The 14,467-nt window shown below is 48.6% G+C and overlaps 5 protein-coding genes across 5 annotated transcripts; 3 read left to right on the forward strand and 2 right to left on the reverse strand.

Annotated features, from left to right (window-relative positions):
• Positions 1-202: 202 nt before the first annotated feature.
• N7446_000437 (branched-chain amino acid aminotransferase, cytosolic) lies at positions 203-1,521 on the reverse strand (the record flags this gene model as incomplete). Its single annotated transcript, XM_058509204.1, has 3 exons — positions 203-376; positions 438-1,042; positions 1,107-1,521. 3 exons carry the CDS (start codon positions 1,519-1,521, stop codon positions 203-205), a joined length of 1,194 nt encoding a protein of 397 aa, XP_058378183.1.
• Positions 1,522-2,636: 1,115 nt separating this feature from the next.
• On the forward strand, positions 2,637-3,200 carry N7446_000438 (PaaI family thioesterase; the record flags this gene model as incomplete). The annotated part of the gene is made up of 1 exon (XM_058509205.1): positions 2,637-3,200. One exon carries the CDS (start codon positions 2,637-2,639, stop codon positions 3,198-3,200), a length of 564 nt encoding a protein of 187 aa, XP_058378184.1.
• A 4,170-nt stretch (positions 3,201-7,370) lies between these two features.
• On the forward strand, positions 7,371-9,816 carry N7446_000439 (putative C6 transcription factor; the record flags this gene model as incomplete). The annotated part of the gene is made up of 7 exons (XM_058509206.1): positions 7,371-7,520; positions 7,621-8,301; positions 8,354-8,505; positions 8,570-8,746; positions 8,810-9,157; positions 9,214-9,621; positions 9,705-9,816. 7 exons carry the CDS (start codon positions 7,371-7,373, stop codon positions 9,814-9,816), a joined length of 2,028 nt encoding a protein of 675 aa, XP_058378185.1.
• Positions 9,817-10,639: 823 nt separating this feature from the next.
• N7446_000440 (putative eukaryotic translation initiation factor 3 subunit EifCl) lies at positions 10,640-12,207 on the forward strand (the record flags this gene model as incomplete). The annotated part of the gene is made up of 2 exons (XM_058509207.1): positions 10,640-10,948; positions 11,086-12,207. The coding sequence occupies 2 exons, from the start codon at positions 10,640-10,642 to the stop codon at positions 12,205-12,207; spliced, it is 1,431 nt and encodes a 476-aa protein (XP_058378186.1).
• Positions 12,208-13,092: 885 nt separating this feature from the next.
• On the reverse strand, positions 13,093-14,321 carry N7446_000441 (HesB/IscA family protein). Its single transcript, XM_058509208.1, has 2 exons — positions 13,954-14,321; positions 13,093-13,554 (listed from the first exon to the last, which is right to left on the reverse strand). Exons 1-2 carry the CDS (start codon positions 14,272-14,274, stop codon positions 13,183-13,185), a joined length of 693 nt encoding a protein of 230 aa, XP_058378187.1. The 5' UTR covers positions 14,275-14,321; the 3' UTR covers positions 13,093-13,182.
• Between the last annotated feature and the right edge of the window lie 146 nt (positions 14,322-14,467).

Genomic DNA, 14,467 nt, shown 5'->3' on the forward strand with positions numbered 1-14,467 from the left:
CTGACCTATAAATTGAACTGCGACTTCTTTGATCTTTTTAGGACTGGTATGAGCGTGAATATATGCTTTCAATGTAAGTGGGAAGGCTGACCTTTTTCTATAATGCAGTCAGAAATCTATGTATAACCCAATCCCAACAACATTCTTGAAATCATAACTGTCTATGGAAATCGGAAATCATGTGCACATAATATATGTTCCTCTATTGCTTCTCCTCCTCAATGGTGTAAGCCCAGTCGTGCTCTACCTTTCCAAACATAATGGCCTCGAGCCATGACTTAATCAGGGTAGCGTAACCAGCAGGCTCATCATTGACACCGAGGGTGCTTATATCAGTGTTTTCATTGCGGATCATGGCAACCGGGGTAATGAAGTACTAGGATATCCTGTCAGTAAATCCGAAAAACTCAAAAGTAAAACAATAGGGACAAACTCACAGCAGTGCCAGAAACAAAAGACTCAACGATACGGCCCTCCTTAGAAGCCTTCTCAATATCACCAATAGTCAAAGTCCGCTCAACAGCCTCAAGAGGCGCAAGCTGGCCAACAGGGCCCTTAGACAGTCTTTCACGAACAAGCTCCAAAACACTGCGGCGGGTTACACCAGGCAGAATAAGCTGGTTATCCAGAGGAGCAGTAACAAGCTCCAGCTTGCCATTATCAGCATTGTGCCAGACAATGAAGAAGTTACTAGCGCCAGCCTCGGTGACCTGGCGATCCTGTCCGAACAGCCAGAGGATCTGATCGAAGCCCTGAGCCTGGGCCTGGCCGTGAGCCTGCAGAGAAGGACCGTAGTTGGCGCCGAGCTTGGCGTAGCCGAAACCGCCGGGCCAGGCGCGGATAGTATCCGGCGAGGAGGCGAACAGCTTCAGGCCCTTCTTGGGGGCTTGCTGGGGGTCCTTCGGCATCTTGGTGAAGTCGGGCCACGGGACGGCAATGATGAACAGGAGGGCTTCCTTTGGCACTTGGACACCCAGGTGGGGACCATTGCCGATGACAGTGGGACGGATGTACAGGAATGAGCCTGGGTTAGGGAGCCAGCCTATATCTTATTGTTAGCGGCTGTCTATAATTTAGACGACGCGTATGAGGCTATTGGGACTTACGGGGGCCGTCAATCTGCAGCAGCTTGGCAACGAGCTTCTTCAGCTCGTCATACTTGAATCCTGGCAAGGAGGAGCGCTGGGAGCTGTTGTTCAGACGCTCGCCGTTGCAATCGGGGCGGAAGAGACGAAGCTTGCCGTCGTATCCGCGGTACACCTTCATGCCCTCGAAGCACTCGGTGGCATAGTGCAGCACCGAGGCTGTTGGGGGGATGCTGAGGTTCTGGTAGGGTTTGACCTCGGGAGTCTCCCAGCCCTTGGCCGCGGTCCATCGCACGGTGACCATGTGGTCAGTACAGTGGGAGTGGCTCAGTTCCTCAGGGGAACCGGGGAGAGGCACATCGCGCAGGTGGGTAGAGCGAGTGATGTTGAAGTTAGAGCCATCAAGTTCAGCAACATGAGGAGCGATGGAACCCATGGTGAATGTATGTGATCAATTGAATTGACTGCCTTGATATGGAATGTTCAAGGTGTTGTTTTGGTATGAGTCACTAGTCGTGGGGTTAACCGACGATCCACTACTATAGGAAGAAATGCACATACCTTGCCTTTGATATTTGATATTTGATACAAAGAGCAGGATCCAACTGTCTTATAAAGTTGAGCGGTTTGCCCCGGGAATGCCCCTCTGGTATCAGGGCGGACCGAGAAAAAGTTTTCAACGCCGAGCGGGAGTCGCCTCTCCCCATGTTTCGACCAATTGCCACTTCTAAATCGAGTCTCCTTTCTAAATAGGGTTGGCTGCTTTCTGCAATGACGAATCCTGTGTTTCATTGCTCGTGCAACATGCCAATAGTTACGCCTTACGCCCTGCGCTTGACAATGCTGATAGTCGTTATCGATCTATTGGCCCACTCGGCCCGGTTGACATCTCCGAGGCTAACCGTCAAAGTGTTATTTATCCCTGAAGAATGTAAGGGAATATGTGAAGAACACTTGTATCTGGTTGATTGAACTCAGGAACATACAATATGTCATTGTAATGGCATTGGATGAATGAGAAGTAGGTGAATCAATCTAGGCACTGATCGACATGACAATTTTAGTCGGCATACATCACACATTTCCGATAGCTCCATTTCAAAGCACATTGGGAAGTACAAGAGGGGCAAATCTTATTCTAGAATATTTAATGTATGCGTACCATCGATCTAGGAAAGCAAGATCCATTATCGCTGGACAGTCTCTGGCATATATCACGAATCTTCGCCAGTTATATTTTTCTGCGTGGTTTTTCCGCTTATACTAGTGAAACAGATGGTGTGCAAGAACGAAAACAAATTCAATCGATTGGAGTTATCCTACTGGGCTTATTGTAGCCTGGGATTATGCAGCTTCATGTCGAGTCACATAACATAGCAAATCAAATGAGGTACTAGCCACACACGAAGTGAACATCGTGTGAAGGGTAGGGAGGTGCAACAGAACATATATAGGCGACCATTTCCAATCTGAAGTAGCGATGTGCAGATTCCACTCGAGTTCAATCTACTCATTCCTCGTAAATTACCCTCATTCTCCACAAACTACATCATGTCGATTACGAGACTCGCAAAAGTAGAGACCCAGACCCTCCGTCTCCTCCAACCAACATACAGAACAACCAAAGCGATCGACACTTTCATCCAAGACCATCCAGTGACCCGTACCCTACGAGCAAATCCAAAGTTCACCGAGTCACGACCCCATCTCAACGGTCCCGAATTGCTTCGAGACCGAAAACTCCTGGCCGGATCCCTTGCGGGCACACAAATGATATCGGTACCACCCTATGTATTCAACGAAACTAACGGCAAACGCATGGTGATGATTCTACATGTCGGAAGAGATGTCTGTAGTCATCCGGGTATCATCCACGGCGGTCTGATAGCGACTTTGATAGATGATACCTTCTGCCGATGTTGCTCTGCCATTTTCCCCAAGAGGGTTGGTGTCACGGCTAATCTGAACGTTGATTATCGGAAACCGGCTTTAGCTCAGTCTTATATTGTGCTGAAGGCCGAGGTGGCCAAAATGGAGGGCCGCAAGGCTTGGATGGAAGGGCGTATTGAGACGCTTGCACTTGATGGTGGCGATCCTTCTCTTTGCGGAGGCTAGGGCTCTTTTTATAGAGCCGAGGGAAACCGAAGTAAGTTTTTAATGTTCTAGTTTCTAGCGGGTCTAAAGCATACTTTTTAGGGCATGGGTTTGTAGATATGGTACTTCTGCAGCCAAGCGATGCACGGATATTAGCCCTAACTACGATATGTCTGTAGTTAGTGCGGTTTTTCGCTCGGCCTATTAGTATATTTTAGAGGAAGACCTTGGTTCTACGTGCAAGTTTCATTGAATTGGAGTACTAGTGATTCTGGACAGAAGAGCTGGGAAATTTATTACCGTCTTTATATCGCTTTATTTTTATGCTTGATCCTATAGTTAGCCACTAGTTAGCTATAGAAAAACCTGTATAGCCATCCATTTGAGGACCAGCATTAGAATCCGTTTTAGAAGAGATCCTCGAAAATGAACAAAGATATGTCCTATAAAGGTGTTGGAAGTCGGCCCTCCTGATGGGTGAAATTTCACAGAAAAGTATACATGGACGACGTTAATGTAGATACTTTTAGATCTCTTTAGAAGCAAAGCTCAAGCAAGGGTAAGCAGGACCATTTAGACCCAAGTGGGTGGGACAGGACTACGCAACAGACAAGAAATGACAATAATAATGCTGGGCAAGAAATCCATTTCGGGTGTCATACCAGTCAGCCCTTATATTCCAGACACTTTCTGGGGGTAATGTATCAGCGAAGAGTCATCACGAGAATAGGTGATCCATATACAACAGTTAAAAACCAATGTCAACTGTCAAGTCTGTCAGGATACGTTGGTCCATTTTCATACTCTATCCCTATACGAAATTGACGAACATGAGTATCTCTACAAATTTCTACAGTCAGCCGCTCGGCATCCGTCATCCGCTCGGCATCCGTCATAATACTAAGATCGACAGACTATCCCTGATATATTATCTGAGAGGTATCATCTGAGAGGTACACAAACCTGCCGCAAAGCTTGCCACGAATGAAAACACGAAGCTATATTAAGTTTGGCCATATTCAGAAGTTTCGCAACGAATCATCTGCATCAAAGTCTTAGATAGCCTGTTTAAAGTCAATAACAGCACTTAATATAGTGCCCACCAAGTTGAGATCAAGTACAAGGTTCAATCATAAGACGCCACCAAGTCACCGAAACACACCGACCGGATAACAAACGCATTGACCTGGCCGATCCGACGTCAGACCTCATGGGTGGCTGGAAAGTAGCACTCATGGCAACCTCTCCCCTAAGCTTAGTTCACGGACGTCAAAATCGATATATCCATAAACAGCGAAGCCACCTTGACATGAGAAATCACCGGACCAAAGAAACGAGTGGAAAGACGGGAAAAGCAAAAAACTAGCGATCGGATCTGCATTGTGACGTTAGGATTAGGTATCCTACAAGTAAGACGGAGCTGCAATGCAGTAGCGGCAGTGGCAGCGACCAAAAGTGAAAAACTCTAGATTGACATAGGGAGAGACACCTGGGTGGGTATCGAGATGTGTCATGTTCTGAAACTAGAGAAATGAAATGCAAGCCAAATCGCTAGGAAGAAAAACCCGACCTATACCAACACGCGGAAAACGAAAAGAAAAGAGGAGCGTATGGGGGTACGAAGATGACGGGGGAAACATCCGGCCAATCAGGCTAACCCGGCTACGTTTTCCAGCGGACATCAACCCTACTTTGCCCAATATACCATAGAGATGCGGCAATTCCGTCTCTGCAGATCTATATGGATCCGGTTATTTGCTGAAATGGGGTCTTCTTTGTTCTATTTTCTTACTTTTTAGTCTATCTGTATCTCTTAGCTTTGCCTATCACACATGCAAGTACCAGGGGATTCGTGTCGTTGCATTGCAGAAATTAGTATACACTAAAACAGGACTTGCAAGGGAGTTCGGCCCCGTCGGTACCCTTTTGTTGCCTTGAACACGGAATGAGGGGATCTCAGCCGCATAGCGATGTCGCGGTATTCAGACCCTGGCATCAACCTATGGCTGCAATATTCCAAGAGCACGAGACCTACTTCCGATAGAAGCGATAGGTTGGAGTATTCAGGTGAAGCTATGACTTGAGGCCCAACCAGAATCCGACCTGTTGCATCTATATTTTAGCCTATGACCGGGGTCCCGGAGCATGAGACTAGTGCCTATAATTCGGTTAAAGGTCCGGAAGTTTGCTTCCTAGTTTGGTTTTGGCTAGCATTTTCCGCTTTCGGTAAGTATAGCTTATAATCTGTGGACAAAGAGATGACAAACCACAGTAGTTCAAACGGGCCTGCAAATCCTGTACAAAGTACCGAATTAATAATATTTGCGTATGTAACTCAAAATACACTTTCATTGCCGCGGAAGAGGATTCCGCTGCATGTTCAACCGGTTTTATATTGTTTCTGTGCGGTCAACATCATTTGCGTGTCGCCAACAAGGATGTGGGCAATTTCTTTTGCTTGATATCGAACAAACTGCCAAGATACTGAATCTCACGGAGACGTACGACTTGCAAAATCCGATTGGTCGGATCTCAACCGCCAATAATAGACGGCGGAAGAAGATTGCAGTGTGTGGAGGTTTTATAAAGGAAATCGGGTTCCAAAGGGGCGCCTTGACCGAGAGGAGAGAGATGGGATTGGACCATTCCATCCTATAGCCCGGTTCACTACTTGCATGACAAATTAGAATCCAGACTAACATCTTCCGAGGAGATGTAGATCTGGGATTGGAAATTTCGTGACCGTTCCTTTCCCCTGGGTGTTTTGCTCCGGCCGATCCACCGGGAACTGGGGCGGTACAAGGTTGATCCAATGTACCGGTACTCTTACACTTCATCAGTTGCCACTTGCATACTGTATCACAACGTGTAGGAGCATATCTTGTGGTTCCCCATTAACCAGTGTATTGGAATCTCCCCTTTTCACGACCCCCGAGCTCAGGATCCTTTTTCCTGACCCGTCTGGGTTGAAATCAAAATTTCTGTAAAGCAAGCACTGCAGGTATTTTCGTGTTTGACATGGGTAGACGCAAGGCGATTCCTATTTGAAAATAGTTGATTCCCTGTATATTACTGTAGACAAGAGTCAAGCGTGACGACATCTTATCACATTTTCGACTCAAATACAGCACATGGCCTAATGGAACTGGAGGCCGAACCGGTGATTGGCTTGGAAGCTTCACATCAATGTTTAGTAAGATCTTAAGTCAGGCGTGCATGGAACCTGTGGCGAGTATCAGTCCAAAGTACCTCTAGATATCCGATGCTCGACATCCCGGACACAGACACTGATACCTGTAGGACCAAGGACACAAACAATGCGTAGCTGCGGGGGGCACAGGATGCGCTAGTCCATGCTCTTGTACTGTGAGCGCATCAGATCAGCCACGGGCTGAGATTGGCTGTTATGACGATCGAATACCGGTCGCGGTGCCTAGCCCGACAAAGGCATCAAACTAGTATTGGGTACCACTACCACGGGCACAGACCGGGCAGTCCCTTGTGGTAACTTATGGTATTGATAAACCTTGGGGGATTTTTTTTCGTTTTCGCTTTTCCATTTTTGGAACCCTTTGTTCCACTTCTTCGTTTCGTGGTCTTTCCATATTTCAGGTTTAGCTTCGTCTCGATAGCCATTCCCCATCTGCATCATCCATGCCAGATTGGGAGCTGCTGTATCTTTAGTCTTCCAATCATTGCTGCATTCGATATTGGGCCACCGGGCTACCCCGGTTGTGTGACAGGCGTCGAACCCCCCACTCCTTCTGTTTGCCGACGCGACCCCCTTGTTTCTTGGATTTTGTCACCTGCATGTCAACTTTGATCACTTCGACCGATTCCAGAATGGGTGGCTTTTCGTCGGGTCCCATTCGTCATACATAACGCAGCCACCGCACCGTAACGTCCTCATCCTCACGACATGGCATCTTACACCACTTTTGATACTGAATCGATGAAGCTCTGAATGCCGTCTTCGGTGACACATAAGACGAAACACTAGAAGACAAATCCAACGTTATATTGCAACGAATCTGCTCGTCCCAGCAAACCTCTTTTGCAAGAAAGAGCAACGGGTGTTGAACTTTTCAACGTACTTGCATCTGTCAAGACTTAAGCTGTGGTGTATCTCATTCAGCCTGTTCGAAACACAACATTCTGCATATAAAACCCGTTTGGGTTGATATTTTGATCATGATCATGGGCCACCCCGACAACACGAAACCGTTACCGGCACTGGCTCCGGGGCCCTCACGAACTTTTGCTCCTCATAGTTCAACGGGTGTCAGCAGACCAAAGAAGAACTCCACGGCGTGTCTTGCCTGCAAGGCAGCAAAGAGAAAGGTAAGCCTCCGTTGCTTTTATTTTGAGATTGTCCCGGGGTATTCATGAGAAACCTTCAAATCGAAGAACCTTGCTAATCGTGACTCGCACCTCCGTTTAGTGTTCTGGGCCACCCGGTAAATGCAAAGCCTGTAGTGCCTCTAACCTCGAATGCCTCTTTGATCCGAGTCGAGACCTCAGGCGCAAGGTAGCCGTGAAGCGGACGATCCAAGAGTTGACAGATCACAAAGATCTGCTAAATTTTTTGTTGGACACTATCCGCTCGGCTGATAAAACCGATTGCGACAAAGTTGTGGGCATAATTCGGAACAGTGTCTCTAATGAAGATGTCGCCCGGGCTCTCGGAAGTCCTGCCACGGAATTTGAAGACAACAATGGGCTCTTGACTGATAACACCTTGGCGATATTAGAGGATCAAGACTACCCTGTGGAAACTTCAAACACTGGGGTGAGACGGCCTTCGGATCCGGGCAACATAACAAGCTCCCCAGAAGAGATCCACGTTGAAATTCCTCAGCCACCAGCAGTCGGCTCTTATGCACGTATCACGCTGGAAAGCCTGTGCGATATACCGCTGTTCGAGGTGCAGGCCAAGCCGTGGACACAAGTCACGGACGATGATTATTTGGTCTCACACCTTATTTCGCTTTACTTCACCTGGGATCATCCATGCTCTCAAATCCTTGACCAGGGTGCTTTTCTCGCGCATATGCGGCGCGGAAAACTGAATTCGGAATTCTGTGCACCTATTCTCGTCAACAGTCTTTTATCAATGGCCAGTGTATGACGCAGTTGCCCTTCAGTTGAGATTGTCATGTTTCTAACCTAAATAGGCATATTCTGATAGCCCTGATGTTCTTTCACATCCCGGAAATACATTTTCACGTGGCAGAAGTTTCTTTTGCGAAGCAGAAAGATTGTGGAAAGCCGAAAACGGTCGCCCAAGTTTAACAAACATCCAGGCTCTACTTTTGATGTGCTGTGTGTATGTGGCCCATTAATTTTTAGAGTATCGATCATTCGATGAGAGAGATTGACGATATTCGCAGGCTCAAATCCCAGGGGCAAGTTGGACAAGGCTGGTTGATGCTTCGGCAGGCTGTTCGGTTGGCCGAGGAAATGAGAATCCTCCATCCCTCGACATTATCTCGACCTAAAAACAAGATGCTGCCCGAGATTGAACGTGTTCGTACAATCACTGCCTGGGGAATTTTCCACTTGAACTCGTAGGTCACGCGTTCCACCTAGGGATCCATGGTCGTAAAGGCAGCGACTAACAGTTCGGGCAGAGAAATGTCAATGGAGCTGCAGTGGGTTGCTCCATTGATATACCCAGCATCGGATATCAAATTATGTGGCAACCAGGATTTTGACTGGATCCCGTATCCTCGCTCAAACCAAATCACCTATGACAAAAGACCAGCACGCCTTCCAGATGTTCGGGAAGGGATGGCTCAAATCACCAAAATATTAATCGAAGTCCAGAACCTTGTTCTTCAGAAAGGCCGGGGCACCAGCTTTGAAGAGTTATGGAGACAGGCCGAAGACCCATTCGATCGTTTGACTGCTTGGCTCGGGCGCTGGCCCCAGATGCATGAATTGAAGCGTGATCCCATTCCCCAAGTTATCCTCCTGCGGTAAGTCCTTTGCTCACCTGAGTTGGAGGTTGTTCCTGTGCTGATACTGTGCGAAGAGTCAAATGCCTTCACACCATCATATCTCTCTTTGATCTTTTGAATGACCATAGTCAGCCACGACTCGTACAACAGGCTCGGTATTACCAGGTCAAATCCGCGGAGGAGATGGCGCAGTGTCTTCGTATCCACCGCGAATCGTATGGTCTCAAATATATACCAAGTCAAATGGTCGATGCCACGCAGACAGGCCTTCGGATTCTAGCGTGCCACCTGGATGACAGTGACGAATCAAGACAGGCATTTGTTGAGCTCAGTCGGTTTGGCACCGCTCTCAGAAAAAGGTTCAAGCGAACAGCCGACACGATCCATGAGATCCGGGCACAGGCGCTACGCCGAAACCTCAAGCTACCGTCCGAGGCCGTTGCACTTTTCGATGACCCAGAACATTGGGAGGGGCGAGGGGCGTGAGCTTCAGTGTGGATTCGTGTATATGAATATATTTGTATCACGACACGACGCTGGTAGAAGACAATCCTGATGTTTTAAGTCGTTTATGGCGTCGCAAAGTTGGTGATGCGAAGGGCAATGTGACGAGTGAACGTAACACCAAGAGAGCCGAAGAGAAGGACAAGCTGGTGCTGGCCAAAGAGAGTGACTAGTTTAAGAGGCTAGCGGGCAAAACTCGACAGAGATGCTGTAATCCCCAGACAGTGTTATAAGTGATCAATGTCCCTGTGGGTACCTACCGTTGGCGTTCACCAGTGCTGCCCGTCCTACTTTGCTGAGCTGAGCCGGAAACCACACTCGGGCCGTTCCTCAGTTACACTACATTCCCATCAAGCGAGAAATGTAAGTCTAAGCTTGTTGCAAGGGTGATGTAGGAGAGATGAACAAATCCCTTCGAAGGTTGGTACCTCGAGATCAACTTTGTTCCACCGGCGCTGGCGCTACTCCGCCTACACATCACATCCAGCCGTGGAATGAAAGAAAGTGTCCAATTAGAAATTAGAGGTTAGAAGTTTGGCCAGAGACCAGCAGAAGCGCAATCTTAGAGGCTATACATGAAGAAATAATAGGTTACCAATGTTTAGGTAGCTTCGAAGTGTTCGTTCATTTGTGTGATGCTTGTCTATAGTATGGACTCAGAGGCTATCTCGCGAAAACGGAGATACGTATATCCCTTTCTGGCAATAACACACACTCTCTCTGGCAGTTTATACGACCACATCTCTCTTGTATTATATCTGAAAAATCAAGAAAAGAAGTGAAAACGAAGAAGCACCCATTGAAGTTGACAGTAGGCTGCTTACTCATCCCGATAAAAGATAAGCAAACACAGGTGTTAGCGAAAACCCTCACAAAATTCGTCTTTGGCAAATCGCACACGCCGACGCCCCCGACCCCTCCCCACCCCCCTCTCTTTGCCGTCTCATCTCGGCTTCTTCTTCGGATTTTATCCTTCTCTTTCCTCCCACACCCAATATGTCCTACGACGAGCGCGCCAATGCGCGCCCAAACCTGAACGATGAGTCCGACGTTGAGGAGGAGGCTATGGTCAACGACTACCGCGAGCAGGTCAACTTCGACGATGGCATGAGCGAGCTCGACCGGACAACATCCCACGGTGGTGCTTCCCAGACCCAAGACCTCCAGGCTCAGCTGGCCGCTGCCGCTACCCCGCTGGAATACCAGGCGACTCTCGAGACCAAGTTCGCCAGCTATGACAACTACTGCAGTCTCTTCCACTACATTCTGAACTCGGATGGCCCCGTGGACTTGGAGGTTCCTTCGGTAGGTGCTCCGTCTCACCGACCATTGTTGTTGAATGCCATGAATGAAAAGAAATGCTTGGCATTTGTGGAATCAACAGGTCAACGTATTCTTGAAAGAGAATTAATTTAACTAACGATGCCATTCTTCACTATCAGTACTACTGGGCTTGGGATGTCATTGATGAGTTCATCTACCAATTCGAATCGTTCTGCCGCTACCGTAACCGCGTGGCTTGCGGTGGAGTTAATGAGGAGGAAGCCCAGCTTCTCCGCGAGAACCCGAATACATGGGGCTGCTACTCAGTGCTGAACGTGCTGTACTCCCTCATCCAGCGCTCGCAAATCAACGAGCAATTGGCTGCCATGAAGCGCGGAGAGGACCCTCTTACCGTTGCCGGCGAGTACGGCTCCCGCCCCCTGTATAAGATGCTCGGTTACTTCTCGATCATCGGCCTGCTGCGCGTGCACTGCCTGCTCGGTGACTTCAGCTTGGCACTGAAGACCCTCGACGATATCGAGATGAACAAGAAAGCCATGTTCGCCCGCGTGATGGCCGCCCACTTCACCACCTACTACTACGTGGGCTTCTCCTACATGATGATGCGCCGCTACGGCGATGCCATCCGCATGTTCAGCCACATCCTCGTGTATGTGTCTCGGACAAAGAACTTCCAGAAGGGCGGCAACAACTACGATGCCATTGCCAAGAAGAACGACCAGATGTACGCCCTGATCGCCATCTGTGTTGCTCTTCACCCTACCCGTCTGGATGACACCATCCACTCCGCCCTGCGCGAGAAGTACGGCGAGCAGTTCTACCGTATGCAGAAGGGTGGGCCCGAGGCCCTCCCCGTCTTCGAGGAGCTCTTCCGCTCCTCTTGCCCCAAGTTCATCAACCCTACTCCTCCCGACTTCGACAACCCTGCCTCCAACGTCGACCCCGTCGACCACCACACCGCCATCTTCATGGATGAGGTCAAGAACACTCTCTTCAACCCCACCATCCGCTCCTACCTCAAGCTCTACACCACCATGGACCTCAAGAAGCTTGCTGGTTTCCTCGAGGTGTCCCCCGAGCAGCTCCGCTCCTGGTTGCTGGTTAACAAGCAGCGCAGCCGCCAGATTCGCTGGGTTGAGGGTGGCCTGCTGGATGGCGAGCCCGCCATTGCCAACGACCTTGACTACGCTCTTGAGAACGACCTGATCCACGTCAGTGAGACCAAGGCCGGTCGCCGTCTGGTCGACTGGTACCTGCGCAACCTTGCCCGCGTCTACTAAGCGGTGTCTCATAAGTGTGCCGAGAGTTGAAAAGAAAAAAGCGAAGAGCGGAGAGAGTCTTCTGCTTACAAGAAGAGGAACGGACATGACTTGAGATGAATTTCTTTCTTTTTCTCTGCCGACTTTGTGTTTTCATTTCCCATATTTTACTCATTGCCCCCTCCCATGTTACCCTGCTAACGGTTCCCACACCCCCATTTCTCCGTTTCTTGTTTACTTTTTTTCGTTCGATGTCATCTGTCCCGTGGACTAAAGGAGGTAAGGCTTCCTGGTCGGTTCAAAATCAAGTTGGATTATCGCAATTTCTTTGGTGGGCGTCCGCTGTTTCATGCGTTGTCCTAGTCTTGCTGTCTCTGTCTCTTTGAAGTCAGTGTGGGTTACACAGCAAGGAGAGTATTTGTGTCAGGTAGATAAAAAAGCAATTACTTGATGAAGCAATAGATCAACGAGATACTCTACATACATCCACTCTAGACCATTGTGATGGCTTTTCCTTCCATTTAAGTCCTTAAACTGGGCACCTGTTTGATAAGTTCATGATCATATATGACCGAGTCTTTAAGGTTACTGCTACATGTAATCTCCTATGGCCAAACTCAATCATGATTTCTTCGTTGAACTCCCCTGAGCTGAAGACCCTGGTCTATCTGCTATATTTACTTCTATTCAAAAAGGGCAACTATGGCTGTATTTTGAAAAACTGAATCTTCTGCGTAGCGGGCTTCTTGACACCTTGTGTCTCAGGTGATTATTTGTCCAACGTAACTGAAGCAGACATAGAACCACTATTGAGTTTTTGCATTCCGTTGACCTTATAGCGGGCTCTGTGTACACCATCAATCCGAAAACCACATCCAAATAAACATGAATATGAAAGAGAAGAGGGGTATAGCATGCAATTAAACTACCTATCCGGTTTACAGTATGCAATATGATTTACACGAAGACAAAAATATCTCCCAACAGCCTCCCCAATCAATCACTAACGTCAAAGCTGGTACCGCAACCGCAATTGCTTGTGGCACGGGGGTTATCAACGATCTTGAACTGGCTTCCGATCAACTCAGTGGTGTAGTCCACAGTGCTGCCATGCAGCAATTCGAGCGAGGGCTCATCCATCACCACCTTAGCATCGCCAGCTGACTCTGCTGCTGCACCCGAGGCGTCAGGCTCTCCTTCGAAGATTGTATCTTCTTCTGGGTCGATCTTGGAGGCTCCTTCCAAGGACATCATATATTGGAAGCCATGGCATCCACCGCTGGTTACTGTGATGCGGAGGTGGTGGTAGGGGTTCTCTTCTTTTGTGGCGGAGGGAGAGCTGGTTGGGTCTGTGATTTCGCGGAGACGCTGTGCTGGGTTAGCTTGGGTCTTTGGAAGTAGATGAACTAGATAGCATTGCAATAGCCAAAAAAAAAAAAAAAAAAAAGGGAGGATAAAAAAACATGCAACAGTGAGGATTCGCTAGTGGTCACCCACCTAACTACTAACTCACCGGCGTGTGGCTTAAGTACGGCTGAGCGGACGGGAAGCCCTGTTCTCCACACCCTGTGGTCGCATGTACTTGGAAGAGTAACTGAAGGGTTGATAGCGCGGGCATCTGGCCATCCATATTCATCTGAAGTAAACGACCAGAATACCCAACACTTTCCCAGGGCAGCTCAGGCAGCTTCCATGCGACCCAGCATACATCTTGCAGAACAGAAAAGCAAAGGTAAAGAAATTGCAAAGAGACCATTATCAACGTACCTCCACAGCCCGTGGCGAAATGGCAATCTCAAGTGGTTCTCCGTCATCTCCGGTTCTCGGATTTTGCGTGACCTTGGTAGCCGGGCGAACAGGCGAGGATGAAAACCCGGCGTAGCGCTGACGAATGGAGCGAGGGATTTGGGAGCATGGAACTGAGCCTTGGAAAAGTGGTCGAGTTGCGACAGTGGCTGTCCGGCGAGAGATGAATTGACCGTCGGGGAATGCGGAGAGGCAAGTCGAGCGAGAAGTTGAGAAGAGGCGACAAGCTGGGGCTTGTGATAGCCGCCGAGCAGCTGTGGATGATAATAGAGAGCGTGGCATTGTGTGATATGGTATGATATGGTATATGTGAAAGAGAGAGGCTCAAGAAGAAATGTCGTTTTGCTTAGATATCAAATCATCCCATTCCGCCCGGGCGATTACTTCGGGTTAGTCATTTCGGCAGTGACACCATTGGTCAGAACCAGTCGGGGGAGGGTGGCAGAATATATCTTGATCGGGAAGGGATCGTCGA

Source organism: Penicillium canescens, assembly GCF_028828765.1.
Source record: "Penicillium canescens strain IBT 15451 chromosome Unknown utg000001l_segment0_segment0, whole genome shotgun sequence".
In the NCBI taxonomy this organism is placed as follows: domain Eukaryota; kingdom Fungi; phylum Ascomycota; class Eurotiomycetes; order Eurotiales; family Aspergillaceae; genus Penicillium; species Penicillium canescens.

Coding starts and splice junctions, on each gene's coding strand:
- N7446_000441 (XM_058509208.1), bottom strand. CDS start 14,274: ATGCCACGCTCTCTATTATCATCCACAGCTGCTCGGCGGCTATCACAA. Junction 13,555..13,953: donor TTTCGCCACGGGCTGTGGAG/GTACGTTGATAA, acceptor AACCCAGCACAG/CGTCTCCGCGAAATCACAGA.